This window comes from Ictidomys tridecemlineatus, chromosome 10 (assembly GCF_052094955.1).
Source record: "Ictidomys tridecemlineatus isolate mIctTri1 chromosome 10, mIctTri1.hap1, whole genome shotgun sequence".
NCBI classification, from domain to species: domain Eukaryota; kingdom Metazoa; phylum Chordata; class Mammalia; order Rodentia; family Sciuridae; genus Ictidomys; species Ictidomys tridecemlineatus.
The window spans coordinates 137,625,850-137,644,343 of NC_135486.1; the positions used below are offsets into that span (position 1 = coordinate 137,625,850).

An 18,494-nucleotide genomic window follows, 5' to 3' on the forward strand; every position below is an offset into this window, starting at 1 on the left:
TTTCCTGGGGCCTGGAGCACAGGAGGCCAGCCGCCGGCACTCGAAATTTCTTTGATTCATTTGTTCGAAGAGACCGAAGGCCAGTGCGGCGCCCCAAGGAGCCTGGCCCTGCCAAGGGGTCCTGGCGGGAGAAGCCTGGAGTGGGGCTCCACCACTGGAATGCCAAGAAAAGCGACGAAGAAAAAAACCTAACACCTGCTGGCGGTGCGCAGTCGCAAGGGAGGCGGGGCGGAGAGACCCCGCCTTGTATGCTAATGAGAGCACCCAGCCCCGCCCCGGCCCGGGGGTCGGACGGACCCAACGCCGTGGGGTTTGGAGGGCGCCGGCGCCGGGCAGTGCGCCCACGAAGGCTGATGCGGGGCGTGGAGTCGGGGCTGGGACCAGTGGGCTGGCGGCACAGCCTTGGGGCGGTCAGCGGCCTCCCAGGCGTCCGAAGCCACGGCTCCTCCACAGGCGCGAAGTGGTACGGCCCTGAGGGGGCGGGGACAGGATCATGTGACCAAGCTGCGGCCGCCATTTTGCTCTGCGGTGCTGGTATTTAGAGCGCAGCGGCTGACGGGCCAGGTCGCCTTTGCTCGCCTCTGCGCCCGTTCGTTGGTCTGCTGTTTTCTCCTCGCCGCGGCCCGCTGAGCTCGCCCCCCGCCCCACCCCGCCCGCAGACATGTCCGAGACCAAGAACAGCCCCGAGTATGCTTCGTTCTTCGCGGTCATGGGCGCTTCGTCCGCCATGATCTTCAGCGGTGAGCCCCGCGGCAGGCGGGGTCGGGCGGGGGGCGCCGCGGGACTCCTGCCCGCAGCGCACGGGGGGCCGGCGCGTGACTTCACTCTGACGCAGTCTGGGCTGTCTGGGGTGCCCGGCCTCACGCGACTGCGGGCTGGGGTCGGGTCCGAGGGCGGCGGGGGCCATGGGGTGTCTGGGGTGCAGGGTGTGCGTGCTTGTCTAGGTGCGAGTCTTGGGGGTCCCCGGATTCCGGCTGACGGCCCTACCAGCCAAGCTGCGGTGCGGGGGTGGGGCGGCGCCGGCGCCGCTGCCATCTTAGACCCGGGAGGCGGGAGGGGGGCTGGGGTGGGGGCGCAGGGGGCGGTGCGCGGTCTTGCGACTGCTCCGCACCCCGCATTCAGCGGGCAGGTGTGACATCACACCTCGGGAGGCTCCGGTCTGTGGGCGGCGGCGGCCCCGAGTGCGCCCGGGAGGAGAGTCCCTGGCCTCCTGGCCGGCGGGACACTCCGTCTCGCCAAGGTCCGCAGCCCTCACCACAAAGGCGGCCAGGGTCAGGTGGTCCGTATCTTGAGGCAGGTCCTTCCGGTTAGGGCTTGTCGCGGTTTCCCAATTACCCTGTCAGCTATGTGGGTTGGTTGGGAAAGCTGGAAAAGGAGTTGGTCCTGAGAGCCCGAAGAGACGTAGAGGTGGGAGCATTTGCAAATGGGGGCTTCTGGGAGACAGCGCTTGTGTGGACGCTTGCTGAGGGTCTGTGCTTTGACTTGGATGAGAAGGTGGCATGGGGTGCTAGCATTTACAGGATTGGGTCTTTGTTCCTTAGGAGGAATTCCCCAGTTTTGGTTCTTAAGAATGGAGGGATGAATGAATGACCTTCCTCTTTCAGGGCCAGGAATCGGGAGGGGCTGCCCTGTTCATGGAGAAGGAATCCAGCAGAGTTCTTGATGGCACCCTGCTTTGAAGTTGGGCCTTGACAGTACTAGGGGGTCAAATTTAGTGAAAACTTGCCCTTCTGGGAGATAGAAGCTTAGGCCAAACCTGAGAATGTGGGGCCTAGGGAGATAAGTCAGAGGCAGCTACAGTAGACTGGTCTGGCCTGGTTTGCTCCTCTGGTAGGTCTGGTTCTTGGCTAGAGTGGCCCGCCCTGCCCCACCCTACCTGGTGGACTGGGGAGGCTCCCAGTACATGTATGTGGAGGGTTTGAACTCTAAACAGTCTCTGCTGACTGTAAATACTTGTGGGGTGGGGACTTGGGGACCCTGCTGTCTTGGGGGCCTTCCCCTGCCTGGGCCTGTCTGCCAGTCACATGTTGTTGAGTGAGCCCTGCCCTTTCCATCCCCTTCCAGTAAGGGGTCATTTGTGGTGGGAGATGTGGTCTAGACATCTCCTTTGCCAGGATACGCCTGCTGTTCCCACACCTTTAGAGCTTCTCTGAGCTGCATGCCATGCATCTCCCTTAAGCTCCTTGTCCCCAGAATGCCTTCGGAAGTTCTACTACCTTCCACTGCAGCTCTCTGTGGCTATCACTCACTTGTTCAGCAAATCTTGCTTGAGCTCTGCCAGGTATTGGGGTGACATCAGTGAACAACCAAGATCTCTGCCTGAATGAAACTTGCCTTCCAGTTTTCAGGGTGACTTCCAGTGACTTTCCCACTGACCTGTTTTTCTATACCCAGTTCTCTCCCTCTCCATCAAGAACCTGCGTGTACTTTTCTACTGAGCAGTACCAGCAGGTGTCTGTACTTTATTGAGAACAGGGTATTGCTGGCTTAGGCCTTTCCTGCCTGACCCTGGCTCCTAGGGATTGGTACCTGCATACCTGTTGGCCCCTGTGAATTCTCTTCTGTGTCCTTAGCTCCACTCCTCCCCACATGGAGCTTAACACAGCCCAATGGTGGCTTGCCTCTTCCTTGGCCATTACCTTTTGAATTCATTTCTGCACTCTAAAATGTGTCTTTCTCCAAGGTTTGTCTTCATCTTCTCTGCTGCCTGGACAAGCCCCTCTGTCCTTCCATGGCCTTTGGTGTTGCTGCTGGATCAGCATGAAGCTCTCTGCCAGTGTTTGGGTCTTGGTCTGCGTTGCACTTGACTCATTGATTGTTTAATATTTTTTTAGTTGTCAATGGATCTTTATTTTATTATGTGTGGTGCTGAGAATCAAACCCAGTGCCTCACACATGCTAGGCAGGTACTCTACCACTGACCTACAACCCCAGACCGACTCATTGGGTTTTTTTTTTTTAATATTTATTTTTTATTTCTCGGCGGACACAACATCTTTGTTTGTATGAACATCTTTGTATGTGGTGCTGAGGATCGAACCCCGGGCCGCACACATGCCAGGCATGCGGGCTACCACTTGAGCCACATCCCCAGCCCCCGATCATTGGTTTTTAACCAAATGAGATCCATGCATATCTTTCAGGCCCCCCTCCCCCTTTTCACATTCCAGCTTCTCCTTTTTTCTTGTGACAAATATCCTGTTGATTCTTTCTTCATCATGTCTTCCATGAAGCTGCTGGTTGCTCCTTTTCTGTATTTTCAGCGACTTCCTCCCTGGTTTGGTGCTTGTGTTCCAGGAACTGCCTCTTGACCCTGCTCTCTGCCCCACTGCATCTGGCATTGTTGGCAGGCTTGCCTTTTAAAACTCCATCAGGCTTGGCTTCTTGGACCTGCTGCCACCCAGGCCTAGACAGGTTTTATTTTCTGTAGCTCTGACTTACAGTGGCTATCCCTTTTTCTCTCCCTTGTTCCTCTTGCCCTACCCTCTCCCCAGCCACATGACTTCCCTGCTGTTCTGGGGAAGGGCCCAGCTTACTTCCTGCCTCTTAAGAGTCTCAATACCTAGGGTGCTGAGTTCCCTCTGTTCAAACTCCTCTCCAGTGCCACATGTCAGCCTGTGCTCGCTGTTTGTAACTTGTCCCCAGGGGTGTGAACCCTGGAGGTGCACATATGTGATGCAGCCTGACATGGGGCTATGCCTGCAGAGGGAGCCTCCACTGCCTCCCCACCAAAAAAAAAAAAAAACAAAAAAACATTGTGACCAGAAAAGTTCCAGGAATGGCCTCTTGAAGATGGTCCCAGAGCCCTAGGCTAATGGTGTTATAAATCTTGGCCTGGTGGTATCTGGGCATCTCAGGATACCATTAGAGGAAGCAGTGTGGTCCATTGTATCCCCACCCTAGCCTGCTCCCTCCAGTCTGCTCCTTGTCATCTCCACATGTGCTATTATCCTTGCCCTCTGTCCCATCTTCTTGTGATTTCCTATTCACTGTCACTGTTTCCTTCAGAATCGCCTGGTCTGTCATCCTTCCACCCCCTACCCCCACCTTGCTGTCCTGGAGGTGTTGCTATGTTTGAGTCACTGTTCTGTCTCCTCATCTCTGAAAAGACAGAGCCCTTTGGAATTCAGCTCTTCTCAGTGCTGAAACAAGAGTAGGCTTTTTTTTTGGGGGGGAGGGTGAGGGTGCTAAGAAATCAATAAAATGTTACAAAGGCTGGAATTGTCCTAGTTTCTTCTGCCTCTGACCTGTGTTGTCTCTGTGGTCAAGCCAGTCATTGCTCTCTTCAAAATGAATATAGTATGGGCACCCTGGGTAAAGACGGGGCAAAGTATGCCATTACCACTTGCTCCAGAGGAGACAGGCCACCCCTAGAGTCCAGCTCCCCTATTGCCATGTGGTGGGAGGACTGAAGACCACAGGGAGGGCAGAACTTTCCTGAGTTCTCATGGTCAGGGTGGGTGATGACCCCAGATTCCTGACCTCTTTCCTGTGCCTCATCCTCTTTGCTTGCCCTTTCTTTCCCTGGTTATTTAGGGAGGGTCCTGTCTATCAAGGCCACAGGGCTTGCTGTGTGGCATGGGGTGCTGAAAGCTGCCCTTCCTGGCAAAGCACAGCCCCTCCCAGCCCCCAGTTTAGCTCTGACTTCCAGTTTAGGGGCTGGAGTAGTGGGAAGTTGGGTGGTGAGTCCAAAAGCTCTGGCCTGGAGGTAAAGACTTGCTTATGATCAGCTACTTCTGACCCTGAGGTCACATCCATCAGTAGAAGCTTTAGCCTGCTGGTACTGGGGAGGGACCTTTGTGTGTGTGTGTGCAGTATTATGAGCATTGAACCCTGGGCCCCACACATGGAGGGCAAGCATTCTACCACTCCACTCTACCACCCAGCCTAGACTGTGGTGGCTCTTCCAGGCTATTGTCCCTGGGTATTAGCTAAGGACTGATTGGCTACCCTGGACCTGCATCTGGGCTACTGATCAGTGGGACTGGAAATACTGGGACCTAAGGTGGGACAAAGATGCCTAGAATCTCAAGCAAGGCTTTTGGGACCCTAGCTAGGGCTGCCTAAGGTAGCAGGCAGCAGGCTGAGGGTGCTAGGGAATAGGGCTAGGTGTCACAGCAGAGTAGGAACCCTAGCGGGCCACAAGGGCTATTGCAAGAGAGAGAGGTGTGGGCACTCAGCCAGAGGAAAGTGGGAAATGGTTCTAACTGTGGCTGTTGCTTCTGGAGGCCCTTCTGCCCCTCTGGTGCTTTCGGCTCCCTATGTGAGTGCTAACTTGGGGAGCCCTCAGCTGTGCTAAAGAGGCCTGCAGGTGGCTCCCGGCTCACCTCACCTCCCTCCTACAGCCCTGGGTGCTGCCTATGGCACGGCCAAGAGTGGCACCGGCATCGCAGCCATGTCAGTCATGAGGCCGGAGCTGATCATGAAGTCCATCATCCCAGTGGTCATGGCTGGGATCATCGCCATCTACGGCCTGGTGGTGGCAGTCCTCATCGCCAACTCCCTGAATGATGGTATTAGCCTCTACAGGTGAGTGTGGGGAGTGCCATGCCTGGTACTGTCTTGCCTTGGTAGGCAGGCTGCTAACGGCCCTATATCTTTTCTCTCCTCCAGGAGTTTCCTCCAGCTTGGTGCAGGCTTGAGTGTGGGCCTGAGTGGCCTGGCAGCTGGCTTTGCCATTGGCATTGTGGGGGACGCCGGTGTTCGGGGCACTGCCCAGCAGCCCCGGCTGTTTGTGGGCATGATCCTGATCCTTATCTTCGCTGAGGTGCTTGGCCTCTACGGTCTCATCGTGGCCCTCATACTTTCAACAAAGTAGCCCCTCAAGCTCACCAGCCACAGAACACGATGTAAAGACCACCCCCCTCCTCATTCCAGAATGAACAGCCTGACACACATGCACGGGCAGCCACCCCCTCCTCCGTAGTTGGTCTTGTAAATGCGCAGTGTCCTAGTGCCCATTGTCTGTTTCCCCGCCTGGCCCCTTCCTCCCCGTGCTGTGGACATTGGGCCCACTCATCTCCCATCCAGGCCCCCGACCAGTGAGGATGCCAGCCTCCGGCCCCTGCCCTAGAGTGCTCTGTGTATAAGGATGAATTAGAGTTGTCATTTTTCTCTTTACTGGATGTTTATTTATAAAAGATTTGACCTGTTCATGCGTCTGTGGAGCAACCCAACTATATAGTACCCTTTAGGTAGAGTGTTGCCTTGTGGGGTCCCCTTTGCCGAGACTCCTTGGATGGAACCGCCCCTTGCGCCCGGTGCCCCGGTCGGGGGCAGAACGCCAGCCACTAGGCCCTAGTGCCCAGCTGTGTCCAATAAAGTTCTCGGATGTGTTAAGCCTGTGTCCCAGCGCTTGTGTGGGCGGGGCGGGGCGGGGCGGGCTGGCGCCGCGCGTCAATGCGTCGCGGGTCACGTGGGCCAGCGGGTCACGTGGGTGGGGCGATCATGTGGTGCCCGCCCCAGTCAGCTGAGGGTCACATGGCGTGGGGGCCTGCCGGCTCCGAGTTGCCGCGGCTCACGATGCGCGGCGGGCAGGGAGCAACGCGGGCTCCGGTGCTCCAGTTCACCAACTGCCGCATCCTGCGCGGTGGCGCACTGCTCAGGTGCGGGGGCCGGGTAGGGACAGCGCGGTGTGGGGTGGGTTGGGCGACGGGACCGGTGGGCAATCTGAACGCCTGCCGCTGTGTGAGCAGGGAGGACCTGTGGGTGCGTGAGGGCCGCATCCTGGACCCGGAGAAGCTGTTCTTCGACGAGCGGCGCGTGGCCGACGAGCAGCGGGACTGCGGGGGCTACATCTTGGCGCCAGGCTTCATCGACGTGCAGATCAACGGTGCGGCCTGAGCCAGGGCCAGGGACGCAGGGGAGGAGCCCCGAGCACTCTGCGACCGCCTTTTTTTCTGGTCCTAGGTGGATTTGGTGTCGACTTCTCCAAGATCACTGAGAATGTGGGATCGGGGGTTGCGCTGGTGGCCCAGAGGATTCTGTCCCACGGTGTCACCTCTTTCTGTCCCACCCTGGTCACTTCCCCACCAGAGATTTATCATAAGGTGAGGTCAGGCTCCAGGCTTCAAGCAAAAGGGGCGGGGGCGGTCTCTGGAGGCAATCATCCCCTTAACTTTTAAATCTGTTGCTGTTCTCTCTCCAAACACATCCTATGAATCTGAATCTATTGTCCTTTCACTTGGGCCTGGGGTGGGGGTCCCCTGGCCTTTATTTATCAGCTGTCCCTCTGCCTTCTAACTGCCTCTGCAGTGCTTCCCACTTTTGCTGTTTCAGCGTCCTCATCTGCCACAGCCCCTCCCTACCCCCACTGCCGGCCTCCAATCCTGCTGGAGCAAGCAAGGTTGCTGGAGACACAACCATTGCCTGGGGTCAGACTCTATTTCCTGTCTGTGGTGTGTGCCTCACTTGAACATGTCTTCCAGAAAGAGCTGCTCTCCCAGTGTTTCCAGCCTAATTTATCTTACATTTCCCACCCTTCTACCTTTCTTGCTGCTTAGAAGAAATTCCATTGTTCTTGTCCAGTTTTCCTTGGAAGTTTTGTCCTCTGAGCTGTTTCTCCCTGAGTGTGTTGCTGTCCTTCCAGAACCCTTTGAGAGTAGGTTGCATATGCATGCCTCTGTATCCTTTAATACTTAACTCTTCCTTTAAAAAAATGGGTATTCTCTTACACTACCATAACGTGGCTGGTAAATTTAGGAACTGAACACTTTTAACCATGGTTAATTGATCTTGTTCTTTCAGTTTTGTCATTTGCCCCATCTGACTTTTCCTGTACTACAGAATCCACAGCAGAAATGTATGACTGTCTGTGGGTCCCTTTCTGGGTGTGAGCAGGGAGCTGTGGGAGGTTGTGGGTGGGCTCTGAGTTTGGGCTTCCTGGGCCTTGGTCCTGGCCTCCTGTGTTTATTTAGGTATTGGGGATTGAACTCAGGGGCACTCTATCACTGAACTGTACCCCCATCCTTTTTCAAATTTGTGAGACAGGGTTTCACTACGTTTTGGAGGCTGGCTTCCAACTTGTGATCCTCCTGAGTCACTGGGATTACAGGTGTGCACCTGGTGGCCTTCTGACTCTTGTATCAGCCAAAATATTTGGAACAACCTTCTTTATTAACCTTAGTTTCCTCAATTGAAAATAATCTTCATCTCTCAGGGTCTTTGGATACTGTGCTTGGTACATATGAAGCATTTGGTAAATGTCAATTAAGGATGTCTTCCTGGAAATTTTCCACAGCTCTCCAACCACACAAATATCAAAAACCAAACTCAATTGTCCTGCTGCAGTTAGGCATCTGGTTTCCCAGCTGCCTTCTTAGGCTCTGGTCCTTTCCAAGATAACAGGACTCTAACATATCTCTAACATTCCCTTTGTACCTGCCAAACCTGTTCTCTTTCCCCAGGCACATTCCTGTAATTCCAGGTTTCCCCTCTCCTGCCCCCCCAAGCTCTACCTGGAAGGCCTTGCTCTCCTGCTTCCCAGTTGCTTCCTTGCCCTTGCATCACCTGCAGGTCTTTCTGGCATGATGTAGGCACTCAGCCCCAGAGGGAGGACTGGTGAAGAGTACGTGTTTTCTTCTCATCACTCACTGGGTCCAGGTGTGTTACAAACAAGACTCTTCCAAAATGAAAGCCTTGGGCCATCTGCCAATGTTGGAGATTGTGGAGGGTTTGGGATGTGTAAACTTAATACTGATATCATGGAAACCGGAGGACCTTTCCCTCAACAAGCACCCAACCTTCCTTCCGGGCCCCTTCACACTGGGTAGAAATGGATTGCCGCTTTGCCAGAAGTTAGCCAGGTCTTTTGTTGTTGAAGTCTGATCTGACACCAGCTGCTCCTTTCCTGGGCCTCCTTCAGCCCTGCCTTTTACTGTCCTTCCAGGCAGCAGATCTGTTCACATTATTCTCAGTTTCAAGGGCTTATCTGCTGAGTCAAGGGAGAGTACCTCCTTGCCTTTGACCCTACTGTCCTTCACACTTGGGCCTTTCCAGTTGCTCCCTGCTTTCTTTCCCTCTAGCTGGACTTGAACCTGTCCTTTCTCTTTACTCCCCTCCTGCTTTCCTTCCAGACTTTATCTAGCAAAACTCAGCCATTATCTTTTTTTTTTTTTTTAATCTCTAATGAACTTTGTATATCCACAGCTTGTTGGAACAACAGCAGCTCTTTGCCCCAACTTGTTCTCTCCCTAGGTGCCATCACTTTTAACTCAGCTGTTCTTAGGAATTCACCTGCATACTAGAAAATATGCTAGTATTCCTATTCAGTTTTCTAGTTTGGGGCAATATTTCTTGCTTCCCACCAGGACAGATGAGGACTAGTTCTCTCTCATCTTTTTCTTTCTTTCTTTTTTTTTTTTTAAATGCCTTTATTTTTCTTTATTTTTATGTGGTGCTGAGGATCGAGCCCAGGGTCTCACACGTGCGAGGTGAGTGCTCTACCGTGGAGCCACAACCCAGCCCATCTTTCATCTTTTTCTATGTCTCATTCTCACTAAATGATATTTTTTATTAGATCAGCCACATAACTCAGACATGGGGACTGCTGTGTATAATTCCAGGGTTTGAGTTATTTTCTCTTTTCTAAACTCTGCTTTTCCTGGAGTTTACATACTTTTTTTTTTTTTTAACAGCTAGTAACTCAAGTTCTGTAGTTTCCTGCTGACAGTTGTTACTCTTAGGCCATTTAGACACAGAATGGGCTCCATCAGTTTTGGCTTCCTGCTTTCCCCAGCACTTCCTGTTGTCTCACTAGGGCTGAGCAGTCCTGGTATCACCATTCCCCACCATCTGGGGAGTCCATCCACCTTTCTGCTAAGTCTTCCATGTCCCAGAGCCTCTTGTATTTTCATCTTGGTGGTTTACACTTTTCATTTTGGTGGAATACATCCTCCAATAGCTTCTGAAGAAAAGGGTCATGGGACAATAAGTTTTTTGAAGCCTGAAAGGACTGAAAATATCTTTATTTTCTTGATCTATGGCCTAACTAGGCTAGAGCTAGGTAAGAAGCAATTTTCCCCTAGGATTTTTTGTTTTGTTTTGTTATTGGTGGTGCTGGGGCTTGAACCTGAGTCCTCATTCATCTAGGCAAGTCTGCTACTGCTGAGCTACACCCTACCCCTTTAAAAAAAAAAAAAAAATCTGAGACACAGAATTAATTAAATTTGACTAATAAACTTCCTGGGCTGGTCTCAAACTTTGGATTCTCCTGCCTCAGCCTCCCAAGTAGCTGGGATCACAGGTGTGCACCACTGAGCCCACTTGGTTGTTTTGAATTATTTCCTTGGTGACTTTTTGCCTGTTCTATGTTATCATTTTATGGGAGTCTCACTGGTCCACAGTTGGGCCTCCTGGGCCCATTCTCTGATTTTTTTTCTCTTGTATTTTCTTATTGACTCCATTTTCTAGGTATTTCCTCAGCTTTTATCTTCCAGTTCTTCTCTTGGATTTCTTGCTTTGGTGCTCACATAATTTAAGCTTTGAAGAGCTTCTTCTGTCCCCCACCCCATGTTCCTTGTCTTAAATATTGTATTCTTGCTTCATGGACACATGACCTTTCATTGTCCAGAGGGTGTCAACAGCTCTTTCTTGTGTCCCTTGGTGTGACAGTCCCTGGCTCAGTTCTACTGTTGGCTGCCCCTTGTTGTCTTAGGGTGCTCTGAGGGCTGAGGATACCCACAGGTCAGGGTCCCCGAGGGTCCTGCCTCAGGCTTGTCAGAATGCCAAGGAAGCCTTGTTCTGCTCAGAGGAAACAGGCCTGCCTGGTGTCTTGGCGAAAGTCTTTAGGATGTAAACTTCTACTTTCTTACTGATTTCTCTGCTGCTCCTTGACCTACCCTTTCCCAGAGGCACTCTCAGCCAGGGACACCTGGGGCAGGTATTCTAGGGACCCAGCTGCTCTCAAACAAGACTCCTTTGTCAGTGCCTGCCCCCAACCCATTTCTCGAAACACCAGGCACTGAAGGGCCTGAGCCGTGGTCCTCTCTCAGTCTGTGGCCCACCTATATCTGTCTAGGATCTGCTTGTCTAACTTTCAGAGTCTGACTGCCTTTCTCTCTTCCTCTTTTTTTTTTTTTTTTAATATTTATTTTTTGGTGTAGATGGACACAACACAATGCATTTTATTTTTAATGTAGTGCTGAGGATTGAACCCGGGTCCCGCCCGTGCTAGGCGAGTAGCCACAATCCCAGTCCCTCTCTCTTCCTCTTTAAGGTCCTTAAGGTTTGAGGTCTTTTTTTGGAGGTGGGAGTACTGGAAATTGAGCCTAGAGGAGCTCTAGCACTGAGCTATAACCCCGCCCCCCCCCCTTTTTTTTTTAATTTTGAGACAGGATCTTTCTAAGTGGTGCTCAAGGTCCTGAGTTTGATCTCCAGCATCAGAAAAAATCAATCAATCAATCAACCTTCACTTTTGTTTGGGGCAGAGAGTTCTGGGGAGGGTGCAGTTATCACTTTTGTTCAGCAGGGAGTCCTGAGGGAGTTGCAAGCAGCCTGCCACCCTTGCCCAGGGACCCTTGGAGAGCTGTAGGCTCTGGAAAGCCCTTGCCCACCTGGGAGAAACATGGCATGGGCTGAGTTGCCTGGCCTTTCAGCCCCTGAGATCAATTGTGAACCTTGTCATTCCTCCCCAGTGCTGTGACGTTTTTGATCAAGTGTGGCCTGGGCTGTGAGTGCTGAGCCCTGACTCTACCTGCACTGAGCACTCTGGCCTTGCTGCTTGGACCTGCTCCTGCTTCCTGGCCTTGCTGCTCAGGAAGGTTATGGTCACTCTGTTGGGGCCTCTACTCCACTTACATTCTAGCTGCTGCTGGATGGAGGCCACCTTGAGGGCCAGAGCAGGTTGGTGCCACCTTTGGTGCCCCTGCTCCTGTTCTCGTGGCATGGAAGCTCTGTTGCCTCGGTCCTCTGGGCAGGCTGTCTGGTGTCCCCATTTGTAATTTCCTGCTCTTGACCATTGTGTGGGACCTTTGGCCATCTTCTAGTTCCTGGGAGGGATGGCCAGTGGGGCTGGGCTGGGCCAGGGCCCTGAACTCTACCTGAGATCTCTGGGTACAGGGCTATGGGGGGGCAGGGCTTTAACAGCTGGTTCCCCCCAGGTCCTTCCTCAGATCCCCGTGAAGAGTGGTGGTCCCCATGGGGCAGGGGTCCTCGGTGAGTGGCTGATCCCCTCGTGCCCCCACCCTGGGAGACCCCTACCCACCAGGTGCCCAGATGGGGAGGGAGGGAGGGTGCAGGCACAAGGGGTCGATGTGGGCTGTAGGATGGGGGTGCCTGCTGGAGTCACCCTCATTTCCTCCCTCTAGGGGTGCACCTAGAGGGCCCATTCATCAGCCAGGAGAAGCGGGGTGCACACCCTGAGGCCCACCTCCGTTCTTTTGAGGCCCATGCCTTCCATGATGTGCTGGCCACCTATGGTCCCCTGGACAACGTTCGCATTGTGACACTGGCCCCTGAGCTGGGCCGCAGCCACGAAGTGATCCAGGCACTGACAGCCCAGGGCATCTGCGTTTCCCTAGGTGAGGGGCTGTCAGCAGGGGTGGGGTCTGCAGTGGGAGCAGAGTCTGAACTCAGGTCCCCTATGCAGGGCACTCAGTGGCTGACCTACAGGCTGCAGAGGAAGCAGTACAGAGTGGGGCCACCTTCATTACCCACCTCTTCAATGCCATGTTGCCTGTGAGTGCTGCCCTGGCTCCTGGAGGGGTGGGCTTTTGGCAGCTTCTGTCCCCACTCAGCCAGTCCCTCCTGTCCTGCCCAGTTCCACCACCGTGATCCTGGCATTGTGGGGCTCCTGACCAGTGACCGCCTGCCCCCTGGGCGCTGCATCTTCTATGGAATGATTGCTGATGGCATACACACCAATCCTGCAGCCCTACGCATTGCCTACCGGGCCCATCCCCACGGTGAGCCTCCATGGAGGAGGGGCAGTAGAAGTTAGTTGTTCAGCTTGCCCACCAGGCCCATCCCCAGGGTGAGTCTCCAGGGAGGAGGGGCATTGAAATCAGTTGTCCTGGTCCTGAAGCACTTCTTCTCCAGGGCTGGTGCTAGTCACTGATGCTGTCCCTGCCCTGGGCCTGGGCAATGGCCGTCATACACTGGGACAGCAGGATGTGGAAGTGGATGGGTTGACGGCCTATGTGGCAGGTGAGTGACTCCCATGCTCACAGAAAAGCAGCCCCTCAGCCTCTTGGGGGGGGTGTGGAATTTGGGTATCCCCTGCTTGCCTTCTGGGCTCCCAGGCCCACAGTTCCCCTGGCCTCTCTGCTCTCAAGGCACCAAGACACTGTGTGGCAGCATAGCACCAATGGATGTCTGCGTCCGGCATTTTCTGCAGGCCACAGGTTAGTGGGCCAGTGTGTCTCTGTGTCTAGGAACAGAGGCCACCTCTGGGAGGAACTGGGGCGGGGTGGGATTATGGGAATCCTGTTTCAACAATCTTCACCTGCCCATGTTGGGGTGGGTGGTTTCCAGGGGATGGACTAGACACTGGAATGTGGCCAAGACTCTGCAGAGAGCTCATAAGCATGGTAGCATGGCTGCATGGTAGCAAGCAACAGGTTGATGGGCAATGAAACCACAGACCCTGGGAGGGGCAGGGCCCCCTATCCTACCTGCAGAAGGACCAAGGCTCCAGCCCTATGGGATGGGGGGCTTCTCAGGGACAGCACAGATGGACAGGTGGGATGGGGTGGGGCAGGATTGGCACTGCGGGCCCCTGGGATAGGTTGTGCAGTGCCCTTGCACAGCAGCAGATGAGGAGAGGCTAGATGCCATTCTGGAGGCGATAGGTATCACAGTCCATTGTACTGTTTAAATCAGATGGGCTGAAGACAAGGGACAGCAAGGGGACAGCCTAGGAGGCAGAACATGGCTGTGTCCTAGCTCCAGGACTGATCAGAGTGGTGGAGAAGTGAATATGGTCATTTGACCTCTTGGTTAGGGGAGCAGAGAGGAGAGCCCTGGGTGCCTGCTAGGCTGGTGACATAGTGGGCCCTGGTATCACTTCTTTGCATTTGGGGGCTCTCCCCACGATTCAGGAGAAAGTGGAGGATCCTGTGGGCATGTGGGACCAGAGAGTGCTTTGTTAGGAGAAACCCTGCAGGCAGGGATGGTGCCGGGGCTGAGGAAGAGAGGAGCAAGTACTGTCCCTAGAGCTGGGGTGGGGACTGGCTGTTAACATGTTGCAGAGTCCTGGGCTGTCCCCTCCTTGTCTCCAGGCCCTAAAATGGGAGCTTGGAACTGTGAGTAGGGGAGGGGCTGTGGGACATTACCATGATGTGTCCCAAACAGGCTGCAGTGTGGAGGCAGCCCTGGAGGCTGCATCTCTGCATCCTGCCCAACTGCTGGGGCTGGAGAAGAGCAAGGGGAGTCTGGACTTTGGTGCTGATGCAGGTGAGGCTCCACATAGGAGAGGCCCAATAAAGGGCTGCTGGGTCAGGGCCCAGGTGAGTGATTGAGTCTTCCTGGTTTCTGGCTCCCTGGTGGCATTGCCTGCCATAGTCTCTCTCTGGCTGTCTATTCCTCTTGGCCAGGCTTTCTGGCATCCAAGATAAGGCCAGACCAGGGCTGCAGGGAGTAGTCTCTTGTCCCTGCCTGTGAGGAGTTGGACTCTTGGTTCTAGGACCTATGCCAGTCTGTGATGGTCAGGACATCCTGCATGAGTCATGTCCCTGGGCCTCAGCTTCCCCACTGGGTTCAATTGTGGGGGGAATGACTCCATGTGGGGGGTTGGGGTGGTCCCATCCCATCCCTTCTTACCCTGTGGCTCTGCCCCAGACTTCGTGGTGCTCGATGACACCCTCCGTGTCCAGGCCACCTACATCTCTGGTGAGCTGGTGTGGCAAGCAGAGGAAGCCAGGCTATAACCAAGGACCTCAGCAGGAGAGGATGCCCAGCCCCAGCTGGACACTGACATGGCGGACAGTCGAGGGAGCTGGTCTCCAGAAAGCAAGTTGGGACCCCTCCTCCAGGTTGGCCCTTCCAGAGCCTCAAGTGGCCCTGGAGGCAGTGGCTCGGATAAATGTGTGGCCAGCAGGACTTGCCTTGTCTCTGGGTGTTGTTTTTGAAGCAGGGCTGCTGTCCTGGGGCCTCCTTGAAGGTGTTTGTGTCTTGGGGCAGAAATGGTTGGATTCCTTTTGGGCCCCCTATTAGGCTGGACCTGTCTGAGGTCTATAAATCCACAGGAAGATAGAGTTAGAAGTGAGCAGGGAGTCCTTCAGTATGGCGGGTGGAATGGAATCATGGCCATGGTTGGAAGACTACAGGAAGAAGTTGGGGACAGTGATGGTGGGTGGTTTTTAATGTTTAGTCACATTCCCTGAGCTGGGTGGGCAGAGGGGAGACCCAAGGCCCAGTTCTAGACGTGGGCACAGTTCCAGGCCCTCTGTTGAAACCTTCATGAGGGAGGGTGTCCACACTGGTCTTGGAACCCCAGGTTACCCAGCACTGAGTGCAGGAGGTAGTACCCAAGGGTCCCAATCCAGGCCAGGACCCCCAGCTAGCTGTTTATCCCTGGCCTGCTGACTTGCCCTGATCTCAGTCCCATCACCTAGTGCCCTTGTGCATAGTCATGGTTCTATGTTCTTTTACATCATAGCTCAGCAGCCCCACCTCCCCAACCTGCCCCTGGTGGGTTTGACAAGCCCTCCCCTTGCCCACCATAGTTTGGTGGCTATGGAGACCTGCCAGTGCTATTGGGAAGCTCAGGGTCTCACCACTGTTCAGGGGCTCTTCAACTTATGCTTGCTTCTTTAATGTTGCTTGGGCAACACATTCCAGTGTTCTACTCCAACACATTCTTGGTCTTCCTCCATTAAAGTACCATGGGCCATCAGGCTCTTTGGATAGCTTCAAGGTGGGCAGGCTTTGGGGGCCCTCCTAGTTCTGAGGATGGCTGTGACTCAGGGGGGTCAAGCCTGGGAGTAGTGTCTTGACTTTCTTCCCATTTGGGTCCTGGAGTAGGTGGCTCCACCCCCTTTTGTGTGATGAGATTATTCCTTGGTGCAAGAGAAAAATGTGCCAGGATGCTGTTGTATGTTGCTTCCAATAAAAGAAATGTCTCCAGGCCACAGCAACAAAACCACTCATGGGCTTTTACCTGGACCGTGGGCAAACATCCGGGGGAGAACAGCTGGTGGGATAGGGGTACATCAGGCCAGGTCTCAGCCTGTGTGTTCCTAGGTACACACCATCAGCCCAAGAATGTGAGTCTATGGGATCCCAACCTTCCAAGAGCTGCAGGTGCAGGGATGCTTAGGTCTGTCCCATAGCCACACACCTTTCAATATGTGGCTGGCCACCTCCTGCAATGTGTCCAGTGCTGGCAGACAGTTGTGAATGTGGGCCTATCCAGCAGGGCTCATTATGGCCATGAGAGGCAGGTGAGCTTGACCCTCACCTGGTTTTAGGCTTTGCTCTTAAATACTTTACTAGTGTTGAGTCATTTTCATCTTTCTGCCAGAAAACCAATGAGGAAGCTGGGTGTGATGGCTATAATCCTATAACCTATAATCCTAGCTACTGGGGGGTGGGGGCAGTGGTGAGGCAGCAGCACTGCAAATTTAAGGCCAGCCAGGGCAAATTAGAGAGACCCTGTCTCAAAAAATATAAAGGGTTGGGGATGTAGCGCAGTGATACAGTGCCCCTGGGTACACTTCTCAGTTTTGGAGGAAAAAAAAAAATCCAAGGAGGAGGCCTCTTTGTCATTCTTGCTTCTCTCTTGGGGAAACTGGAGTACTGAGTCCTAGAGCTACAGAGTGGCCGGGGGCTGGAAATGTAGCTCAATGGTAGAGTCCTTTTCTAGCCAGGCCCTGGGTTTCATTCCCAGCATGGGGGACAGGGTAATTTAGCCCAGGCACACCCTGCTCCATTCCATCCAGCTGCCTCTCTGGATGAAGAGGAGGGAAGGGCTCCTTAGAGGGGTGGACAGTGGGTGTGACATTCAGATGATGGGAGCTACCTTTGTGGAAGAGTTTCAGGCAAAGCTAACTGTCCCAGCAAGGCCAGAGACACAGATGTGTGTGTGTTGGTGGAACAAAGACCGCCACTGCAGTCAATGGAGAGAGGTGCAAGCAGGGCTCTGGACCTGCCGTAGGAGTTTAGGTTTTATTTGAGGTGCAAGGGGAAATGCCACTGGGTTTTTGATTTTTAAAATTATGATAAAATGTAAAATGTACTTTTTTTTTTTTCAGTACTGGGGATTAAACCCAGGAGTGCTCTATCACTGAGGGACACCCCTAGCTCGTCTTTTTTTGGTAACAAGGATTGAATCCAGGGGTGCTTTACCACTGAGTTACAATGCCAGCCCTTTATTTAAGTTGCTGAGGCTGGTGAACTTGTGATCCTCCTGCCTCAGGCTCCAGAGTCACTTGGATTACAGGCGAGCTCCACCACATCTGGCAAGTTTACCATTCTGATCACTCTGAAATGTACAGTTCAGTGGCACTAAGCACATTCGTGTTGTGTGCAGCCATCACATCATTGTTCTCCAGGACTTCTCCATCTTCTCAAAGACTGACCTCACTTTTGCCCCATCCGAAGCTCTGAGCTGGAGGGCTGTAAACGGAAGGGTGGGTTGCCGCTTAGGTCATCCTGGGGGTGCTGGGGGGCCCGGCTGCCCTGGCCGTGGGTGCCAGCGGTGCTGCCACAGGCTGTATGGTGGGTGTGGATTGGGGGACAGTGAGGCTGGTGTGCCTGCTGAGTCACAGTGGGGGCGGGGAGCCTGGTGAGTGGCAGAACTGGTGTTTGTGAGACACCAGGCCTGTTGCTCTGTCTGTTGGCTGTGTGCAGCTGGAAGAGGTGCTTTGGCGAGCGTAGCCTGCAGGCACCACCCGGTGGCCTTCCAGAACACCTTCTAGGGCACACAGGACTGAACCACTGCAGGTTCAAGCCCTCATGCTGGAGACCCAGCCAAGCCCTTTTATCTCCAGGCCTCGAGGCTCCCAGGACCATTGGCATATGGTGGAGTGATGCTCAGGTCTCCCGAGCCAGATACCCCTGCTGGGGAGTGAAATGTTAACCAAGCCAGGCAGCAGCAGTGGAAGAAAGCAGAGGGCCCCGCCCAGCAGTCCAGGAGGCCTGTTCTGTCCTGGGGGGGGGGTGTGGGCACATGGACGCGCCCACCTTAGGAGGGCTGCTTCTGGTGGTCTCTGCTGGGGCCAATCACAGTGGCCAACCAAGAGGGATGTGTGCTCTGCTCAGGGCAGACTCTGCTGCACCCTGCTCATAGCACTTTGAGGATTCCCTGGGCCCCTCCCCAGCCTGTTCTTCCCTGACTATGATTCTGGAGTATGGGTGGACCAAGGGCACTTTCCCCGCAGCCCACTCCAGACCTGGCCAGTCCCGTGGTCAGCCGCCAGGTGTGCCCCTTCCAACCTGATCCTGTGCCTTTTACCACAGTGTCACAGTTTATTACTAAGTGGTATTGCACTTTTGGTACTGCTTGGCAATTCTCTATTTTTAAAGTGAGCATGTGGAGAGCTTCCCAGATGGGAGTG

At 54.1% G+C, this 18,494-nt stretch overlaps 2 protein-coding genes across 2 annotated transcripts; both read left to right on the forward strand.

The window, feature by feature from the left end:
* Positions 1–486: 486 nt before the first annotated feature.
* Atp6v0c (ATPase H+ transporting V0 subunit c) lies at positions 487–6,339 on the forward strand. The gene is made up of 3 exons (XM_005337786.5): positions 487–740; positions 5,346–5,529; positions 5,614–6,339. The coding sequence occupies exons 1-3, from the start codon at positions 662–664 to the stop codon at positions 5,816–5,818; spliced, it is 468 nt and encodes a 155-aa protein (XP_005337843.1). The 5' UTR covers positions 487–661; the 3' UTR covers positions 5,819–6,339.
* A 131-nt stretch (positions 6,340–6,470) lies between these two features.
* On the forward strand, positions 6,471–15,036 carry Amdhd2 (amidohydrolase domain containing 2). Its single transcript, XM_013364063.4, has 11 exons — positions 6,471–6,605; positions 6,696–6,832; positions 6,910–7,049; positions 12,099–12,153; positions 12,306–12,518; positions 12,587–12,675; positions 12,758–12,902; positions 13,036–13,143; positions 13,272–13,340; positions 14,290–14,391; positions 14,776–15,036. The coding sequence occupies exons 1-11, from the start codon at positions 6,481–6,483 to the stop codon at positions 14,862–14,864; spliced, it is 1,272 nt and encodes a 423-aa protein (XP_013219517.3). The 5' UTR covers positions 6,471–6,480; the 3' UTR covers positions 14,865–15,036.
* The last annotated feature ends 3,458 nt before the right edge of the window (positions 15,037–18,494 follow it).

Bases quoted from the DNA above. Each gene is read 5' to 3' on its own strand.
- Amdhd2 (XM_013364063.4), top strand. From the start codon at position 6,481: ATGGCGTGGGGGCCTGCCGGCTCCGAGTTGCCGCGGCTCACGATGCGC. The intron at 12,676-12,757 runs GTGAGTGCTGCC...TGTCCTGCCCAG, and splicing joins TCTTCAATGCCATGTTGCCT to TTCCACCACCGTGATCCTGG. The intron at 14,392-14,775 runs GTGAGGCTCCAC...GCTCTGCCCCAG, and splicing joins GGACTTTGGTGCTGATGCAG to ACTTCGTGGTGCTCGATGAC.
- Atp6v0c (XM_005337786.5), top strand. From the start codon at position 662: ATGTCCGAGACCAAGAACAGCCCCGAGTATGCTTCGTTCTTCGCGGTC. The intron at 741-5,345 runs GTGAGCCCCGCG...TCCCTCCTACAG, and splicing joins GTCCGCCATGATCTTCAGCG to CCCTGGGTGCTGCCTATGGC. The intron at 5,530-5,613 runs GTGAGTGTGGGG...TCTCTCCTCCAG, and splicing joins GATGGTATTAGCCTCTACAG to GAGTTTCCTCCAGCTTGGTG.